Source organism: Procambarus clarkii, chromosome 17 (assembly GCF_040958095.1).
Source record: "Procambarus clarkii isolate CNS0578487 chromosome 17, FALCON_Pclarkii_2.0, whole genome shotgun sequence".
NCBI classification, from domain to species: domain Eukaryota; kingdom Metazoa; phylum Arthropoda; class Malacostraca; order Decapoda; family Cambaridae; genus Procambarus; species Procambarus clarkii.
Genome location: NC_091166.1, coordinates 47419201 through 47440627, shown reverse-complemented (window position 1 = coordinate 47440627; position 21427 = coordinate 47419201). Strand labels below are relative to the sequence as shown.

At 44.7% G+C, this 21427-nt stretch overlaps 1 protein-coding gene across 6 annotated transcripts in view; it reads left to right on the top strand.

Annotated features, from left to right (window-relative positions):
- Prosap (prosap) overlaps nucleotides 1-21427 on the top strand; it is a 324394-nt gene that overhangs the window by 286257 nt on the left and 16710 nt on the right. For 5 of the 6 annotated variants that reach the window (XM_045765692.2, XM_045765687.2, XM_045765689.2 and 2 more), the window contains 8 exons: nucleotides 7001-7181; nucleotides 10280-10441; nucleotides 11562-11719; nucleotides 14838-15032; nucleotides 15597-15663; nucleotides 16673-16939; nucleotides 17984-18178; nucleotides 18284-18491. In XM_045765692.2, the coding sequence (XP_045621648.1) occupies nucleotides 7001-7181; nucleotides 10280-10441; nucleotides 11562-11719; nucleotides 14838-15032; nucleotides 15597-15663; nucleotides 16673-16939; nucleotides 17984-18178; nucleotides 18284-18491 (1433 nt within the window). The remainder of the gene's footprint in view (nucleotides 1-7000; nucleotides 7182-10279; nucleotides 10442-11561; nucleotides 11720-14837; nucleotides 15033-15596; nucleotides 15664-16672; nucleotides 16940-17983; nucleotides 18179-18283; nucleotides 18492-21427) is intronic. The other variant, XM_045765688.2, reaches the window with a different exon arrangement.

Sequence of the window (21427 nt, the reverse complement as noted above, 5' to 3'; positions counted from 1 at the left end):
GACACGCTGACCGCCGTCCAGGCTGGCGGCCAGGACACGCTGACCGCCGTCCAGGCTGGCGGCCAGGACACGCTGACCGCCGTCCAGGCTGGCGGCCAGGACACGCTGACCGCCGTCCAGGCTGGCGGCCAGGACACGCTGACCGCCGTCCAGGCTGGCGGCCAGGACACGCTGACCGCCGTCCAGGCTGGCGGCCAGGACACGCTGACCGCCGTCCAGGCTGGCGGCCAGGACACGCTGACCGCCGTCCAGGCTGGCGGCCAGGACACGCTGACCGCCGTCCAGGCTGGCGGCCAGGACACGCTGACCGCCGTCCAGGCTGGCGGCCAGGACACGCTGACCGCCGTCCAGGCTGGCGGCCAGGACACGCTGACCGCCGTCCAGGCTGGCGGCCAGGACACGCTGACCGCCGTCCAGGCTGGCGGCCAGGACACGCTGACCGCCGTCCAGGCTGGCGGCCAGGACACGCTGACCGCCGTCCAGGCTGGCGGCCAGGACACGCTGACCGCCGTCCAGGCTGGCGGCCAGGACACGCTGACCGCCGTCCAGGCTGGCGGCCAGGACACGCTGACCGCCGTCCAGGCTGGCGGCCAGGACACGCTGACCACCGTCCAGGCTGGCGGCCAGGACACGCTGACCACCGTCCAGGCTGGCGGCCAGGACACGCTGACCACCGTCCAGGCTGGCGGCCAGGACACGCTGACCACCGTCCAGGCTGGCGGCCAGGACACGCTGACCACCGTCCAGGCTGGCGGCCAGGACACGCTGACCACCGTCCAGGCTGGCGGCCAGGACACGCTGACCACCGTCCAGGCTGGCGGCCAGGACACGCTGACCACCGTCCAGGCTGGCGGCCAGGACACGCTGACCACCGTCCAGGCTGGCGGCCAGGACACGCTGACCACCGTCCAGGCTGGCGGCCAGGACACGCTGACCACCGTCCAGGCTGGCGGCCAGGACACGCTGACCACCGTCCAGGCTGGCGGCCAGGACACGCTGACCACCGTCCAGGCTGGCGGCCAGGACACGCTGACCGCCGTCCAGGCTGGCGGCCAGGACACGCTGACCGCCGTCCAGGCTGGCGGCCAGGACACGCTGACCGCCGTCCAGGCTGGCGGCCAGGACACGCTGACCGCCGTCCAGGCTGGCGGCCAGGACACGCTGACCGCCGTCCAGGCTGGCGGCCAGGACACGCTGACCGCCGTCCAGGCTGGCGGCCAGGACACGCTGACCGCCGTCCAGGCTGGCGGCCAGGACACGCTGACCGCCGTCCAGGCTGGCGGCCAGGACACGCTGACCGCCGTCCAGGCTGGCGGCCAGGACACGCTGACCGCCGTCCAGGCTGGCGGCCAGGACACGCTGACCGCCGTCCAGGCTGGCGGCCAGGACACGCTGACCGCCGTCCAGGCTGGCGGCCAGGACACGCTGACCGCCGTCCAGGCTGGCGGCCAGGACACGCTGACCGCCGTCCAGGCTGGCGGCCAGGACACGCTGACCGCCGTCCAGGCTGGCGGCCAGGACACGCTGACCGCCGTCCAGGCTGGCGGCCAGGACACGCTGACCGCCGTCCAGGCTGGCGGCCAGGACACGCTGACCGCCGTCCAGGCTGGCGGCCAGGACACGCTGACCGCCGTCCAGGCTGGCGGCCAGGACACGCTGACCGCCGTCCAGGCTGGCGGCCAGGACACGCTGACCGCCGTCCAGGCTGGCGGCCAGGACACGCTGACCGCCGTCCAGGCTGGCGGCCAGGACACGCTGACCGCCGTCCAGGCTGGCGGCCAGGACACGCTGACCGCCGTCCAGGCTGGCGGCCAGGACACGCTGACCGCCGTCCAGGCTGGCGGCCAGGACACGCTGACCGCCGTCCAGGCTGGCGGCCAGGACACGCTGACCGCCGTCCAGGCTGGCGGCCAGGACACGCTGACCGCCGTCCAGGCTGGCGGCCAGGACACGCTGACCGCCGTCCAGGCTGGCGGCCAGGACACGCTGACCGCCGTCCAGGCTGGCGGCCAGGACACGCTGACCGCCGTCCAGGCTGGCGGCCAGGACACGCTGACCGCCGTCCAGGCTGGCGGCCAGGACACGCTGACCGCCGTCCAGGCTGGCGGCCAGGACACGCTGACCGCCGTCCAGGCTGGCGGCCAGGACACGCTGACCGCCGTCCAGGCTGGCGGCCAGGACACGCTGACCGCCGTCCAGGCTGGCGGCCAGGACACGCTGACCGCCGTCCAGGCTGGCGGCCAGGACACGCTGACCGCCGTCCAGGCTGGCGGCCAGGACACGCTGACCGCCGTCCAGGCTGGCGGCCAGGACACGCTGACCGCCGTCCAGGCTGGCGGCCAGGACACGCTGACCGCCGTCCAGGCTGGCGGCCAGGACACGCTGACCGCCGTCCAGGCTGGCGGCCAGGACACGCTGACCGCCGTCCAGGCTGGCGGCCAGGACACGCTGACCGCCGTCCAGGCTGGCGGCCAGGACACGCTGACCGCCGTCCAGGCTGGCGGCCAGGACACGCTGACCACCGTCCAGGCTGGCGGCCAGGACACAACTCACTCACTCCTCTACTCCTTGAGCCAATATCTCAACTCTGAAAATGCACATGTGGCCACGTGTCCTTCTGGCCCTCCGCACAAGCACCCATTGTGCACGAGCTCAAGACCGCTTCCGGCTCTTGTTTCCGCCCACCACTGGAGCGTCTTGGAGTGCTCCCTGGCTACGTCTGTGGCGTGGCCGCCTGCCTCAATGGCTGCCGGCACTCAGACTACATTGCCATCTGGCGTCCCAGGAGAGTCTGCCCAGCTTGCGTCCACACACAGACCCATACACACGCATACACGCTCAGTAACTCTTCCGTTGCCATTCTCTGAGAAAGAGTCCACAACACCCTTCCCCTGCCACCGCCCCTTGTCAAGTCCTATTAGCTACCTGGAGGTGAGTACTCCAGTCATTCCCTGCCACCTCGTCCCTAAACCGCTTCCATGTGATGACAACTTCCCTGGGGACATGTCTTCCTGCAGGTTGATGGCTCGTCTGGGTTTTGGGGAGGGGAGGAAGGATGCCACCCCCCCCCCCATGTCTAAGAACACAGTCAGGCTGTTAATATAACTCTTGCGTTCCTTGGGACAGTCGCTGGAGTAGGTCATGGTGGTAGTGTCTTGGCGTGTCCTCGGGTACTCTAGTACCGGTCACCGTGCCCCGCTGTACTACCGGTTGCAGCTTTCCCAAGTTCTCCAGTGTGACGCAGTGGTTGACCGTCACTGCTGACAGTGAGACAGACGCTCTGATAATGGTGACAGATGTAGTAATTAAAAATTGCAGTTTTAATTAATTTTAGTGAGGCTGTGTTGACTGTGTTGATGTGTTGATGTGTATATGGTTGTCTTGCAAGCGAGTATGCACTTGCAAGGCGGTGCACGGGACAGGTGGCAACACAATTCCTGCATACATTCTATAATATAAAATATTTATTTGCATAGATATTTTATATACAACAGAGATAATATAAAACTAATCACTGAAATCCTACATGTAGGAAAAACGCACAATTTAAGACTGTCAATCACCCTAAATTGTATATCAAGTTAAATTGGCATAGATGGTAATGTAAAGGCAGACTCACTAGCAAAAACTGCCACTGCTCTACCTGTTGTACAGGTTAAAATATCTCCAAGTTTTTTACAGACTACGAAGCAAATAGAGAAGAAGATACTCCCAACTATCAACAGTCGCCACAGAGCCGAAATAGCGGAGCGGGAAGATCCACTGGGATGTGGTACGAACAAGCAGCCACTGGGTACTCCTCTTTCAAGCCTGGCAAAAAGATATCCAGAGACATTGCAGTAGCAATACTCAGACTTGGTTACAAGTGCTGCTGGGAGGTAATAAACCCATTAGTGTCATATCTGTGGAACAGGTGCAGAGGCGCGGCTATTACAGTACTTACTGGAATGTGAAGCAACTGAAGCCCTGTGCATCAAACTCAACATTAATCCAACGACAGCAGCTGCATTAGATTCAAAATCCACAGCGACTACAATGGTTAGAAAAGCAGTAGAAGAATGGGACACACTAGTGAACACTGTACATCTATATCTGCCACCAAGATAATGTTATTAAAATATGACTAAAACAGAAGCGGAAAAGAAACGGGGAAAGGGAGGAAACCCCACCTCCATTTAAAACTTTGACACAAATATCACACTAGCAAGGTTATCGCGAATATCCGAACTCAGTTACGGGCTCACCATAGCCCGTGCTACATGGACATTTCGTTCTGAGTAGCTAAATCTAAAACAACAATCTTTTATATATCAAGTATGCGTAGTAATAAATTGAACGGGCATTTAAGACAAAATCGAATGTTCATCTTGAGATATGCTAAGCAGACCAGAGTCTGCTATCCTCAATTCCTAATGTTATCAAAGCATATCCAGTTGAATGATATCAACGCCACGCGAGACCAGGAGGCATGGCAGGAAATACAAAATAGCCCAGTTGAAAAGCATAGGAACAATAGGTACGCTGAGAGAATTGCCAGTATCAAAATCACAAGACTTAACACTTTCCCTCTTAGCCGATCTCTAACGGTATTCAAGAGGAAACATCTTCAAAGGATTCCTGATCAACCACGATGTGATTCACACATCAGGCTGCTCGCAGCCGCGTCTAACAGTCTTTAGACTTTAGCCAGACCACCTTTAGGAGGCGGATGGTGGTCATTGAGATGAGAGAACGGGCTGGGGGAACTGTGATTTTCAGAACCACTACACGGTAGCCACACGAGGTAACCACACAAGGTAGGGTTCATTTTGACCATCGCCGTAATTCTTGACGTGTTCTTGGAACATAGTGATGCTCTCCTCACCCTCCACCGAAGTCCCTTGTATCTGTGTGAGCAAGAGACTAGGCAAGGGCATTGTATGCACATTTAACGGGGACGGAAGTAAAAGCTTTCGGATGATAGAAGATATCATATAACTTGCTACTCCTCGCTGGCTTGGGTGGAGGTGAAGGGGTGATCACCTGTATTGACAGAAGATGCGGACAATGTGTAGATGTGTTCTCTGTCGGTCTTTTCATAGTGTTCTTAATCGCACCTGAATGTGTCGCGCAAGAGGCGCCAAATATAACTACATGCTTCTGCAGAGATGAGTATAACTCACTTGAATTAATCAAGGTAAGGAGGAGCAATCCTAGCACCTTCTTAGGCAAGAAGCCTTGCACCCCTTTATGCTGGACTCGACCCAAGGTGCGAGTCGCAAGCAGTACAGCGAACTGTAACGGCGAGTGCTATCTTCCAGCTGAATCTAGAGGACACAATTAGTGAGATCACTAGTGACGGATTATGGGTAATTACACAGAGGATAGTTCAAGGGTTGGATGTACACCCTTGATGTTAGCTCAGCTGAAAGGTATATTTACACTACGTAGTTAAAGAGGTTTGTCAGTAACATTGTCGTGAGAAGTACAGGAGGACTGCACTGCCACGCGTTCAATAGACGGAGGTCTAACTGGTTCACGGAGAACTTCAACTGTTCCACGACTGCGAGATAGACAGATGGTGGTAGTAAAGCTTTTGTTATCCGTGCTAGACACTCTTGCTCTAGTTTTTAGTTGGTATGTCTGTACGGCTTCTAGGTTCGTAAAGGATCTGTTATGAATAATAATAATTATATTAATAATAATGAATTATGCGCAAGACTTACATTATTATTATTATTATTATTATTATATTATTATTATTATTACCACGTTGGGTGGGCGGTAGAGCGACGGTCTCCCTTCATGCAGGTTGGCGGTCAATCCCCGACCGTCCAAGTGGTTGGGCATCATTCCTTCCTTCCCCGTCGCATCCCAAATCTTATCCAGACCCCCTTCTAAGTGCTATATAGTCGTAATGGCTTGGCGCTTTCCCCTGATAAATTCCTTATTAAAGTGAGGATAATGCTGGTATTCACTGTCACACAGGACAGAGGGTCATACACAAGACAATAAGTCTAAACTGTAGGCTGAAACACATATATATCATGGTTACAATCAGTGTTTTAATGTACGAATATGTGAAAACAACTTTCTATTATGCACTGCCACACAAGGGCGGGGATGGGTTCACAAGTGATGCAGCTTAGAAGTAATATACAAAAAAAAAATCTTCATTCCTTAAAATGAACAAGCAAATTTTGGATAAATTGTTAGGATGTCGTCCAGAACACCCGAGTCAATGAAATAGTTACACAGTTGGTGGTACAATAGGCCAGGAGGTCTAAAGGCTTTTACGGTTTCACATTCAACAATACAGTGTTCTAGTGAATGCATTAAAGATTTGTCACAGAGTCTGAAAGTTCTGGTAGTGGCTTAGCCTCACTAACCTGCCAGATGTGTCGATAGCCAAGGCGAATTCGCGCAATGACTACATCACATTGCCTGGTCCGGTTACTGTGCTGACCATACAAATACCTATTATTACAAAAGTTGTCATAGCTTTTAATACTGCAGCTTTCAGGTCTCTGGGCATTTCTTAGTTCTTCTAAATTTGAATTAATTTCTTGTATGTTTCTAATAACTGCATTAGATAGTCCAAAGTCATAATCAATGTTTCCTTTCCTGCAAGCCTCATTGGCCAATCGATCTACAAAGTCATGTTTTCCAACTCCAACATGAGATGGGATCCACACAAACTTTATACAATAGTTATTATCTTTGGCAAAAATTACATTCCATTTAATATTACAAGCTTCTTCAGACATGGAGCTCTTGGCCTCGGGGTTGAATTACTGACCCTCCCCCCCCCCCCATCTCCAGGATGCAGCCCCACCACATGCCGACTAACTCCTGGGTACCTATTTACTGCTAGGTAAACAGGTATATTAGGTGATAGGAAACGCGTCCATCTATTTGTCTCGCCCGGGATTCGAACCTGGAATTCCCGAATTAACCTTCATACTTAGTGTCAGCTTCCCACCACTCTCCACTAACATGCCCCTCTACCCATCTTCCGCAGCTGAAGTACAAGCGACGGGTGTACAAGATGCTTCACCTGGAGGAGAAGGCGCTGCGGGCCCTACACACCCGCGCCAACCTCCGCCGCTTCGTCGACTACGTCAAGGAGAACAACGTAGAGAAAGTCAGCAAGATGTGCGCCAAGGGACTCGACCCCAACTTCCACTGTCAAGATACCGGAGGTGAGACGGTGCACAGTAGGTAGGCTGTGTTGAGATTGCTGTTTTAACCTAACCTGTCGGGGTCTAGTCCCCCAACGTTACACCCTTGGTTCATGTAATCTGAATTCCCGGTGACCTGAAGCCCATGCTAGTAAGGCTTCAAGAGGGTGTATGATTATGTATTGAGGCTATCAGCAGCTTTTGATAGCCAGTGTGTGATAGCGAGATAGGGCCAAACATTCCTCAGACTCCCCTTTAATATCGCCGAGAGGCTTGGCGCTTATTTGGCTTTTGGATATATTAGGACTTAAGGGATTAATATTACCCCTTCAGTCCTACATCCTTCCTCCCCCTCCCCTCCCGTCCCCCCTCTCTCTCTCTCTCTCCCCCCCCCCCTCTCTCTCTCCCCCCCTCTCTCTCTCCCCCCCCCTCTCTCTCTCCCCCCCCTCTCTCTCTCTCCCCCCCCTCTCTCTCTCTCCCCCCCCCTCTCTCTCTCTCTCCCCCCCCCTCTCTCTCTCTCCCCCCCCCCCCCCGTCACCCCACCTCTTTATTTTTCCATTTGTTTTTCCAATGTAACACATTTTAAATTCATCCCTCTAATTCTTCCTTATGTGTTCCCTCTCGCCTCATATATTATTCTTTTTCTTCGCTTCAGTTATAATGCCCTCTTAGTTATCGTCTCCCACACACAGTTCGTCTCTAGTTATTCCTTCTCCGCCTTCATTGTTTACCTTCCTGCTTCCCTCCTTCCCATCTCCCTCTTTCTTCCACTCGTTTCCTTATCCCTTGGATGTCTCTGGTCTCGATACTTCTTTGTGTGTGTGTGTGTGTGTGTGTGTGTAATTACCTAAGTGTAGTTACAGGATGAGAGCAACGCTCGTGGTGTCCCGTCTTCCCAGCACTCTGTCATATAACGCTTTGAAACTACTGACGGTCTTGGCCTCCACCACCTTCTCACCTAACTTGTTCCAACCGTCTACCACTCTATTTGCGAAGGTGAATTTTCTTATATTTCTTCGGCATCTGTGTTTAGCTAGTTTAAATCTATGACTTCGTGTGTGTGTGTGTGTGTGTGTGTGTGTGTGTGTGTGTGTGTGTGTGTGTGTGTGTGTGTGTGTGTGTGTGTGTGTGTGTGTGTGTGTGTGTGTGTGTGAAGTCTTAGATCTGGATACATAATGTTATCAGTCTGGATACTTAAAGCCTCGTGTCTGAGACTCTGGACACACGGGTCTAGTGTTATGGTCATGTGTCTGGACACTGTCTCGTGATAAGGGTGATGGGAGTCTGCTCTCCAGGCGTGGCTTGGTGGTCAAACTGATTGGAAATATTAATACGACAGTAATTATTTTTTCTCTGTTAGTAAGAGGGAGACTTTTTTTTGGGGGGGGGGGTGTGGATGGTCTAGGGAACCATCCTGGGGGTGTGGATGAATAAGCAGCTCTATTCATAATAACTAGTACATAGCGTTACGATACGCACCTCTCTCAGCTCTACTCCAAAAATATATCGTTGCAAAATGAGAACAAAAGCGTCAGCGCGCGAGCCGGTTTGTAGGTAACTTGGGCTGTGATTGTGGAATGGCCGCTGATAAGACCTACACTGCGCCTGCTCTTCAAAGATACCGATAATCTTTTGTTGGCATCTTAGAACTCCAACACAATTGTGAGAAGTGTGTATTTTTATTGGTGATGCGAGTTGATAAGGTTGGGCTTCGGCATCTTGCAGTTTATTGAGGTCGGGCTTGGGGATGCTTGGCTCAGGACTGCTCGGCTTGCTTGTACTGACCCGAGGCCGCACCGAATTTCAATGGAAAATCAAATATGACCACAACTGATTTTTAGCAGATTTACCCGAGGGGTCACTAACACTAGTGGCCTCGACGAAGACGAGAAGCCGGCGTCTTGTCGAAAAAAAAACTAACGAGATGGTTAGGTTTGGTCGTGATCACATGAAATTGGTCTAATTACATGATATCTCCGGCAATTTGGATAACTCCTCATTTGCAGGAGTGATATGACGACACCTTGTCTTACCTGACAGCTGAGTGGACAGCGCTCGGGATTCGTAGTCCTGAGGTTCCGGGTTCGATCCCCGGTAGAGGCGAAATTAAATGGGCAGTTTCTTTCACCCTGATGCCTCTGTTCACCTAGCAGTAAATAGGTGCCTGGGAGTTACAGCTGCCTTGAGGCTGCCTCCTGGGGTGTGTGTAACAAAAAGGAGGCCTGGTCGAGGACCGGGCCGCGGTGACGCTAAGCCCCAAAATCCTCTAAAGATAACCTCAAGAAGATACCACAGAGCCTTGAACGTGCACAGTTTTTCTCCTGCTTCCTCTTGTCTCGATTTCAACCTTATATTCTGTCCCATATTACCCCCCCTTTCTCTTTTTTTCTTTCATTACCTGGACATTTTCCTAATGTGGCTGTGCATATTGCTTCTCTGCATATTCTTTCATATTCATTCCTCTCTTATAGAGGTCTTCATTTGCTTCTGTTCTTTGACAGGGTATACCTCCGGTCGTATCCTGGCAAGCCCAGCATACCTGGAGTATACTCCACAGGCCTGGCTTGGGACCAGGCTTGACATTGACTGGTTTTGTTAATTTCTCTTCAGAGAACTTATTGGGCCTGCAGATGTGCTTTCAGCCTTCATGCATTTACTTGCGCAAATCATTATTATCTGTAAGTGATCTCTGATCTTGCTCACGCTTCCACTACGTTCTTTTTTCTAATCAGTTGAAACTTTTTACTTAAGTGCATTATTTTGATGCATTGATCATAACATTTGTGTGTTTCTGTCGATCCCTTTTGTATCTTGCTGGTCACTTATTATTCCTCTCATAACTCGCATGTGTGCTTGCGCGCGTGTGTGCGCTTGCAATTACCTAAGTGTAGTCAGAGGATGAGAACTACGCAGAGGTCACGACCTCTCCGTAGAGTGCAGTCGCACCTCCACAGATCTCCAGTGTCAGCTACTAATACTGGTAATGGCTCCAAAGGGCCACCACTTACGGGCTATTTATGCCCGTCCCACATTTTGGGTGGCTTAATCTTCATTAATCAATCAATCAATCAATGTGTGGGGGATGAGTGAGTGTAACCGGGTGACCACGTGGCCCACAGAGACGCCGTTGTCGCTGGCGGCGCGGGTGAAGAAGCCCTCGAGGATGGTGGTGTCCGTGGTCAACGGTGGCGCCCTGCTCGACTACCGCACCAGGGACGGCGTCACCGCTATGCACAGGGCAGTCCAGGCCAACAACTTCGAAGCTGTCAAGACCTTGCTAGGTGAGTGTGGAGTATTAACACCCTGCTAGTTGGATGAATGAGTGGACTCCAGGTCGTGCGAAGCGTAGAGAAGGCGAGCCTTTATTTTACAATGTATGTTACCAGGGTGAGATTTGGCAAGTGTCTTCATATCTTATATACAGGGGCACTTGACCAAATAAATGCACGCAGTGCTAGTTGCTTATTTTCCTAGAAATAATAAGCTAGGTAAGTGCACTAACTACAGCATTAGAATCATGCTCAGTGTTTTCTCACCTGCTGTTCATTTATCATTATACTAGAGTGGGTACCCAAGCATGCAGTACCCTTGTTCATATTCTAACAATTTCAATATAAAGATTACACATATTCACCTGTGTGTACTGTTTTTCTTTAAACTGTAATATAAAATCCTGGCCTTAAAGGCTTTATTAAGGACTGCAACAGAACTCTTAACCTCATACAAGAAACAAGTACAGTATATCTGATACTGGCATAATGCTTGACAAAAATAGACATGCTAAACCAATTGAATTAAAAAATAATTATTTTGAAGTTACGCTTGAGTCATGTATCCATTTGTATAGAGCAAATCCACCCATACGTCCTTCATTCTAAATAACCTAGTGTTGATGCTAATTTGATCAGCCTCCTCAATGTACTGTATTCTCAAACGCTGCATGTACTATAATCATAATATAATAATTATATAATAATAATATATAATATAATAATTACATAATAATTTAATTAAAACAATGTGCACCAAAATATAACCTGAACAATATTCCATACAAATACAGTATGATGTTCATGATTATATGCAGATCTACATAATTTATTTTTGGATTAAGGGTTTAATATTTAATAATGTACTAAAAAAAATTTTCCTATACGTACTGTATAAATAATAAAGGAAGAACTGGTACTGCACTGTATACACTGTATATAATAATAATAATAATAATAATAATAACTTATTATGTAATCAGTTTTGTAATACTGTACTGTTTTTGTATCTTGTGTAACTACCTTAAAAAATAACTCTTATTTTACATTTTGTGCATCATTTATTGAAATCCTAGAAAAGTGAATACATGAGACAAGTTTCCCTTCAGCAAATCTCCTCTCATCGTTACAGATCTTGGAGCATCACCAAACTACCGAGATACCCGTGGTTTAACGCCATTATATTATTCTGTAACCCATGCTACTGATCCACTACTTTGTGAGGCTCTACTACATGACTATGCTGTGATAGGGGCCTCTGACAACCAGGGATGGCAGGAGACCCATCAGGTATGTATTTTACTATGTAATCTTTGCTATATACAGTAATAGCATAGCACAATGCTGTGTATACCTAAGCGTGTTAATAAAAAAAAATTTACCAAGAAATTTTTAGAAATTAGATGTACCATTCTCTATACAGTACATACATTCATTACCTATGAATTGTTGCACCATATTATGTCTGGAGATTAATAAACCTTAGTATAAATAGGAATTTTTAGGACAATGGGAATTTACTGCATTCAATACTTTTTAACTATATCTTAGACATTGTACAGAGATTAAAAAGAGCATCTTTACTTGGACTGTAGATAGCAGGTACGTTAGGTTGTAGTGTTATATAATTGTTGTTGGTTACTTTTTGAAAATCGATTATTACAATTTTTAATAAAGAAGCAAGATACCAGTCATTTTGGGCCCAAAAACTGGGAAGTATTTAGGATCGTCACAGTTGGGCTAATCTTGTGTGCATGCACCACCAGCAATCATGTTCTTCTTGTTAGTCAAGTACTGTACTCTACAGACCATATATTGTTGCTAAGCTCAGTGTTGCAAATGTTGTAAGTTGCTAAACTTGTGTGGCAAATAACCATGGTTTTTACTAAAACACACTTCTCTGAAATTTAATTTATTATTTCTGAGATCGAGCAAAACAATGGAGTGGGACAGTAATTGTTTTGCTGAAATAAACTAATTGTAAAATATGTAAATTGTATAAAATTAGAAAATTAAGGTGGTGGAAAGTATACCTGTGGTACAGTAGTTAATTGATATTTTACAGGGTACAAGCAGGCTTAGTAGAGAAGTGCTGTATGTACTAAGTGGTGTACAAATTTTGAGGGATATGTAGGAAGGGATTAGGTGAACAACAAGGACACCAGTCCCACGTAGCCATACTGGGTCTGTGAATGTGAACTACAGTACTAGATAGCAAGATGAGGTAGTGGTGCATGAGGGAGTGAAGAGGGGTAAGGGCTTGGCAGGAAGGGATTACTTTAATGTTGGATTATCCAAGATTACTTTAATATTATAACACCTTACCTTTTGTACCTTTTGCCTTGCTTTTTCTTCTAAGATTTCCTTCTCGCCTCTCTCTTGCCTATTTAATGCCTTCGCCTCCTTCCCTCATCACAATCGACTTGAGAATGGTCCAGGCCGGACCGAGACGTCGTTGTCCCTTCACTTTCTTATTGTGTGGTTTGGTCAACTTAATGTTGGAGCACTACTGTGTGCAGCTAGGTAAGGACAGGTGTGCAAGCCGCTCACAGTAGTTATTAACAATGTAAAATGCCTCGTGCAAATGGCACAAGCTCTTGAGGAGATCTTGTCAGATATAGGTCATGTCTAATCTCTACCTGGTGGTGCAGGGAGACCAGAGATCAGTAACATCAAAATTTAAGATGTGCTGCAAGTGTAGGCAGAGGATCCGTTTGTGGGAACAAGTCTGCAAAACTTTGCATTATGAAGAAAGGATTTCCTTTCTCCCTTATATTGCAATGTTCTAATACAAATCTATTCACTAAAATTAGATTCAGAGCAAAAATGTATTTATACACAGAAATGGGATAACTGTCTACTGTTCAATTATACTCGTGTGGCACACGGCCGTCATACTCATGTGGCACAGATGTGCGACCTTCAGCAGTTTCAAAGTGTCGTATGAAAAAGAGTACAGTACTGGGAAGACAGAACAAGCATAGCTCTCATCCTGTAACTACACTTAGTTAATTATCATTGCAGTAACCCAGTGATCATTCTACAGTACTTGTAGAGCTTCCTGTGAGTCAGCATTTAAAAAATGTAACAAATTAATTCAGATTACACTTTGCCTTTATCCATACCACTTATTGAGTGCTGTTCACTTTCATTGTGTATTTTCATTCCTATATATAAATGTGTATATCCTCCAAATGCCTGAAATGCATCTAAAATGTTTTTTATAGCTTTAACGCTTCATTTTTATTGTTCATATCACATGTTGTAAGAGAAAGTGGATGTAAATCTAAATTGCTCATTAGAGCAAATTCTTGTTGAAAAATTATGCATTAAAGACGACTAGCCTGTAGTTTACAAAGGCAATTATGCTGTGGGTAATTACCTAAGTGTAGTTACAGGATGAGAGCTATGCTCGTGGTGTACAGTCTCCCCAACAGTCATGTAACGCTTTGAAATTACTAACAGTTTTGACCTCCACCACCCTCTCGCCTAACTTGTTCCAACAGTCTACCACTCTGTTTGCAAAAGTGAATTTTTTATATATCTCTGGCAGCTTTGTTTCGTTAGTTTAAATCTATGACCTCTTGTTCTTGAAGTCCCAGGTCTCAAATTCTTCCCTACCAATTTTATAGATTCCTGTTACTATTTTGTAAGTAGTGATCATATTGCCTCTTTTTCTTCTATCTTCTAGTTTTTGCATATTTAATGCCTCTAACCTCTCCTTGTAGCTCTTGGCCTTCAGTTCTGGGAGCCACTTAGTGGCATGTCTTTGCAGCTTTTCCAGTTTGGTGATGTGCTTCTTAAGATATGGGTACCTTACCTTGAGGTGCTTCCGGGGCTTAGCGTCCCCGCGGCCCGGTCGTCGACCAGGCCTCCTCCTGGGTACCATACAACCGCTGCATATTCCAGCTTTGGCCAGCAAAAGTCGTGAACAATTTCTTTAGTATTTCTCCATCCGTGTATTTAAAAATAATTCTGAAGTTAGAAACTGTAGCATAGGCTCCTCGCACAATGTTTTTAATATGGTCCTCAGGAGTTAGAAACACCCCTAGATCTTTCTTTATCAGAGTTCTTTAAAGGTTTCTCACATAATTTAGTGTGTGTCCTATGTCCTCCTATTCCACATTCCATAACATGGCATTTATTCACATTAAATTCCATTTGCCAAGTAGTGCTCTATATACTTTTGTCCAGGTCTTCTTGAAGGGCATGACAATCATCCAAGTTTCTTATCTTCCCTATTATCTCAGCATCATCAGCAAACATGTCAATAAATTGGTGCTGTAAAATAGTTTTTTTTTTTTTTTTTTTAAAGTTGCTCATATGTTCAAATGTACTGTGTGTGTGTACAGTATGGGTCCTGCTGACATAATGGTTTATCGTTGATACCAATATCCTTCTCTTCCAGGCTTGTCGAAACAAGATGGTGCAACATTTAGAACATCTCCTTTTTTATGGTGCTGATATGAATGCTCAGAATGCCTCTGGCAACACTCCTCTTCATGTTTGTGCTGTCAACAACTTAGAAGATTGTGCCCGCGTCTTACTCTTTAGAGGGTGCAATAAAAATGCCATTAACTATGCCAACCAGACTCCTTATCAGGTTTGATAATTTTCTTAACATGCACTCTGTATTTATGCCATTATGTGAAGAGAGATAATGCCATATATTAGTAAATGGGAAGAATTTTGTTGCTGAATTTTTTTATAAGCTAATTAGTATTTCGAGAAGATTGAAAAGATTTGGAAAAATTGCATTATGATTTGCATCACTATTTCAAAATTGATCAGGCTTGACAATTTATTAAGATTTCAAGGCTGTATTATGTTATGTATATTATCAATACCTTTGAAAATGTTTTAAAGATACTGTAGTGTTCTATTAGGTGATATCTTTTATGGTCATAGATGTTAGTGTTCCATAATAAAAATTGCAATTTAAAATAGTTTTGTAATTTAAAATTTAACTTGGCACCCGGCCGACATTGGTGTGTGCTGTGGAGGGGCACACTGGGCCAGCCAAAGTGTTAAGTACAGTACTAAAAGATATTTGCAGCCTATGGTAGCAACATAGAGAGATTTGTGTGAATGGGGTAATGTATTATATAATTACAATATGAGATACTGTACTATATTATACTGTAATACCGGATGTTCTATATTTCAGGTTGCAGTCATTGCTGGAAATATGGAACTTGCTGAAGTGATAAAAAATCATAGTTTAGATGATGTTGGTGAGTTTTTCTTGCTTGTATCAAATACAATTACTACTGTACATAACTTTGTGAATTAGTATTAGTGGAAGTTATTAGTGATGGTTGGAAGTTGTATCATTATAAATACTATACTGTATATTTACTTTACATTTATAAAAATAACCAATATTTAACCCTCAAAGTGTGGCTATTGTTAAAATTGGCACCTGACTAAACCATTTTTATTTACAAAATGGTAGAGCTGTATTCAGGAATATTGGTATGGGAAAACAAAATAAAGTACTTGTATCCTTATTTTGGCCTTGATAATGGTAAACATTTCCCCCAATTTGGTTTAGCTGCCAGTCAGGGACAGGAAGCCTATTAGGCACATTGCGGTTCACCATAGGCTAACTACTATCTATCATCGAGATGCAATCCACAACAGTTGCCTCACTCCTGTGGGACCTGTTTACTGCTAGGTGAACACACACATCAGGTAAAATCAAATGTCACGCATTGTCCTGTCTGGGGCTCAAACTTATCCTTGGTTACGCTGAGGACATAGACCATAGTGCTACAGGTCCCATTCCTTCTGGTATTCATTGGCATTACATTGTGATTTGAGACATGACCAAAAAAAAGTCTGCATTTTGCAAACAATATATTTTGTGTTTTTCATATAATAAATATTTTAAAGTGAAGAATCTTTGTTTAAGTAAAATTTATGCCAAAATATTATTGTACACTGAAGATCTTTGTTGGGGTAGTGAGTGCTATGGTCATTATATGATGAGAGACCAGGAGCTGAACTACATGTGGCCCCCATATTATTTTATCACCTCCCATGACTGCTGGAAATCACCATTAAGGTATTGAAACCATATTGGTAACTTTGGCATTCAAACGTTGACACAAAATGTGTGTGTACATCATGCAAAACCATATGACAATGACTGGACTTTCAGGGTTAATTATGGCATCAACCTTCTTTGTACGTTTTTTCACTTGGTTATTCAAGTGACTCTAGTAATCTTTATTTTTACAGTTCCGTTCAAGGAGCCACCTAAATACAATCCAAACCGTCGCATTTCTGGAGCTCCACTCTCCCGCACACATTCAGACCCTAGGTTGGAAGTCAGTGCTCTAACAAAGCCACCGTCGCCTTCTCCTTCTAGTAGATCCATTCCACCCTTCAGCTCTGCTTCCTCCTTGAGCGAGACGTCAACAGGCAGCAGCTCCACGTGCACACATCCAAGTGAAATGGATTCCGAAGAGTGTGCCAGTGCTCTAGGTTCAGCAAGTCTGAATGCTGGTAAGATGGAAATTTGATGAATGTTAGCTAGCTAAATTACGGAATACTTTTGTTTAAAGAGTGACGATAAAATTAATTTAGATTGCTGTGTGCAGTGTGTAAGAATAATGGAAAATTTATAATTTATTATTTTCAGTAAAACCTACTTAAAGCACAGCAAATGAAGCCCAATGTGGATTGTCTATATAATAAAAACAAAATTTTGTTCCCAGTTGAACACATTTCCAAGTTCAAAATAAGCAAAATTCTGTATAAGCTGGAATGTGTATTTGGCTACTTCCCCATCCTAAATGTCATGCTAAAACTCTAACATTTGTCTGAAAGTGTTATTGGCAAATTTCTCATTGTTTTCTATGAGTCATTATTTATGTACTAAATAGTTATACAGTAGTTTGTCATCTTCCTATAATAAGGCTTGTATAGTACTAAAGCTTTATATAAGCTCAGCTTTCCTTAAATATTTTTGTATTCATTTCACCCATTATTCAAAACTGTCAACTAATCTTTCTTGCTTTTTATGTTATTGGATAATTTTTACTATTTTTTTCATGTTCATTTTACTTACCAAACTAATTACTATAGTACTGTGTATCCATATGCTGTACAGTAGTAAGATAATATGCAGCTTAAAAATGGTTAATCATGATTGCTGTAATAATCATCAGAGTTAAGAGCTGTTTTGAAAAATAGGAAGCGTGTTTGTTGGATATATTCAAGTACCTGTACAATTGATTTAAAGTATAAAATTTAGTCAATTGGAATAAAATCAGTGTACTGTAATACAATACTGTGTGGTATGTACGTAATAATTATGGGCATTATGATACTGATTTAAATTTTGCTCTAATAAAAATAAATATCTTCAAATGAGGCACAGTACTGGCTTTAAATGTTCTGTTCATTTTATCAAATTACAATATTAGTGTCAAAATATGGTAACCAAAATTAGTCCATTCATTAAAATGGACCTTTTTCAACTGGTTAAATTCTCTGATTTAGATATTAGCTTACAAATTGAAAATTTAGCAAACATTAAACTTACAGCAGGTGTGGACTGTTGCGATATGGTGAGCGACAGCTCCGGCGTGTGTACGTCAAATAGTGGCAGTGCAGAAAGTTATGATGCTACCCCTACCGACATCACTCAGTTTAACATGGGCATGCTGGTTGTTTGCTTACACCAGTACACTCCACATAAACCAGGACATCTTGACATAAATGCTGGAGATATTTTGGAAGGTGAGAAGTAATGTATGATTACATTTCATAAATACTACGAAGAATATTTGCAGCAATCTAGTTTTTTTCTTTGATAAAAAATTGAATTATATTTGACTTCTGCAGTAACTGGAAGCACAGATGATGGTATGTTAGAAGGAGTGCTGCGAGGAATTACAGGCCTTTTTCCACCACACTGTGTCCAAGAAGTGCGCTTACGTAACCCTCAAGCTGTAAGAGAATCCTTGATTGCTCCTCAAGTGGCAAGAGTTCAGGGAAGACGAGAGTTGATGATTCAGCAGCACTATGGTACAGCACCACGAATTAGGAAACCGTAAGTTATGTATATTTACTCGGTAAAATACCATAATCTATCAGTTGTACAGTACTTCACAATTATATCAAGAATGGAAGCTGTTTGAATTATAGCTTGTATTCATCATCCACTGTACTTAGTGGATTTAATGAGCTTAGCTTCTGTAGTTTGTTGTAATTATTGTACTGTAACTGAAAGAGATTAGTTTTGTTTAAAGGGTAATAGGGTATTAATGTGATAACCTGAAACATGGGAAGTTAAGAATGGTTTGGGTGGAATAAATGCTTGTTTTTATTTGGCACCATTGTGATAACCTAACATGGCATAGCTTCTCTATAAATTATAGTTGGTGGCTGTGGTGTCAATCTGGTAATTATCTTTGAATTTTTCTCTTAAGCAATGCATCAATTATTTTGTTTTAATAAGGATTCTCTACTGGATTTAAAACTTAATCATCCCTGTTAAAAGTAGTTATTGATTATTTGCATCATTAATATTGTGAGCATGTTTTTAATAAGTAAATAAGTATCAAAATTAATTTTTGTATTCCAGTGATTTTATAACACTATTTCATTGGAGACAAGAAGCTTGTTGATATACATTAATCATTTATCAAACTCATTCCCCCCAATGGTCAAACTACTGATCTTCCTAAGGATGTAACCCCCTTGGTTACATCCTGCTACAGTAAATTATATTTACTGCTACATGTACAGAGGCAGTAAACATTTCATAGGTGAAAGAAAACATGCCCAAAGTTTGAAGTTTTTAAAGTTCTTGTCTCGAGGGACGAGTTTATTGGGCAACGGCACTCGTCCTGTGAGTGGACACACCGCCATAGCAGCATGTACAACTCCCCAATAGGAAGAAAACTCGCTGGGTTGTTCATCCTGTCACTTGTATCCAGACACAGCTGGGACTTGCTTAACTGTCTCAAGTGCTTATAAAACAAGTGTTTATCAAACAAGAAGATAACATTTGTCTACCCTTTAAAACTTACGTCAGCTTGCAGGTGCAAAATGGGGGAATCTTTTGAGAACAGCATTTATATTTGACATAGTATTTTCCTAACTCAACCATGTGGGGTTTACTATGCTACACACACTTCTAATGTCTCTTAGATGTTCACATTCTCTCTCGGGTAATGGTCGAGGTGGTGTCCATCACACTCCCCACAGATTCTGCAACTCCACTTCTCAGCTGTTGTTTCCATCCCGAATCTCCATGGATATTTGTATCCTAGATGAATTCTCGCTATCAGTGATACTCTACTGCAGCCACCATCTCTTCATCCATAATGATTGGGATTGCCAGCTGCAACCGCATTGTATAGTATTAGCATACAGATTCACTGGTTTGTGCTTCTATTCTCCCTGCCTCGGTTACCTTGTTATGGTGATGTTGCCCAATAATACCTGTAATTTGTAGCAGTGTCTTGGGTATGAAGTATTCAAAATGGTCTCCTTCAGCGCCCTCAGCAGCAAGCACATCTGCTCGTTCATATCCACAGATTCCAACATCGGAGGGGATCCATAGAAATTTGATGATTCTTCCCTGATTAGTTAGTACCCCTCGTAGCTCTTGATTTCAGCAACTATCACAAGGTTTTCTGCCTGAATTTTATTAAGGCTTTGTAGTGCTGCTTTTGAATTGGTGCAAATCACCGCACCGTTAGTGTTTCTTTCAAGAAATCTTGAAATCTGCACCACTGACTATGCCACTGCAGTCTCTGTGGCGTAGTGGTAAGATGCTTGCCTGGCGTTCCGCGAGCGTTTTGTCCTGGGTTCATATCCTGGCTGGGGAGGATTTACTGGGTGCAAATCCTTAACTGTAGCCTCTGTTTAACTCAACAGTAAGGTGAGTACTTGGTTGTAAAAAAGATTCTTCGCAGGGGTCGTATTCCAGGGAACATAGGATTAAGGACTTGCCCGAAACGCTACGCATACTAGTGGCTGTTCAAGAATGTAAGCACTCTTGTGTATATATATATATATATATATATATATATATAAAATAAAATAAAATAAAATAAACTAAGCTAGTATGTGAGCAAAACAAGAGTGGCTGCCCCACACAGTGACGCTATCTGGATTCCCTCCCTCACCAAACTTCCTCCTCCGACAATACTACGCACAGTGCTAATTATCACCAAAATCCTGCTATTATCACAATTCTGGTCACTAAAACCTGTAAATAATTGACCAAGTTTGTTTTGTAAAGTAACATATGAAGTTGTTTGAAGATTCCTAGATGGACGAAATAATGCTGTGGTGCTGGGGCTAGCTCTGTGAGCATCGTGAACAGCATTGATCCACTGATATTTGAACATTGTACAGTCATTATCACACTCAGGCTCTTCTGTAATACTATCATGGCTAAATAATACCAGTTATATATTTTGACATTATTAAGCGATGCTGTGGTCACAAGCTGAACAGCAGTGCTGTGAGCTTATGCTGCATGCACCAGCCTTGGTTGCTCACTCAGTACTGAGGCTTTCACACCCAGGAATCAAATCAAATCAAATGTTTATTTAGGTAAGGTACATACATACAAGAGATTTTACAAAGAGTGATGGATTTGTAGATTTGATGGAATGTGGCCCACGATCTTTTTTTTAATGGCGTCTGTATACAAGACCCTTAAGGAAGGTGATGTGAACCTCATGTAGCCGTATGAGTTTTGAATCGTACACTAAAAATATAAGATCCCGGAGACGAGTTGCACACCCCCCGTTGAGCGCCTGCAGGCACTTTGCGCAGTTCAGTGGTTAAGCTGCTATGTGGGGTCCTTAACTGATATCCCCCGGTGTGCTCAAGAAAAAAAATTGTTCTGAAAAAAATATTTTTTTTATGACATTGTTAATTAGCCTTCAGAAAGCACAAAAATCCAATTAAAAAGTCTCTAGCTCTTGTGGTTTAGCTGTAGTGGCTTGGAGAACTTGAGGTAAAATG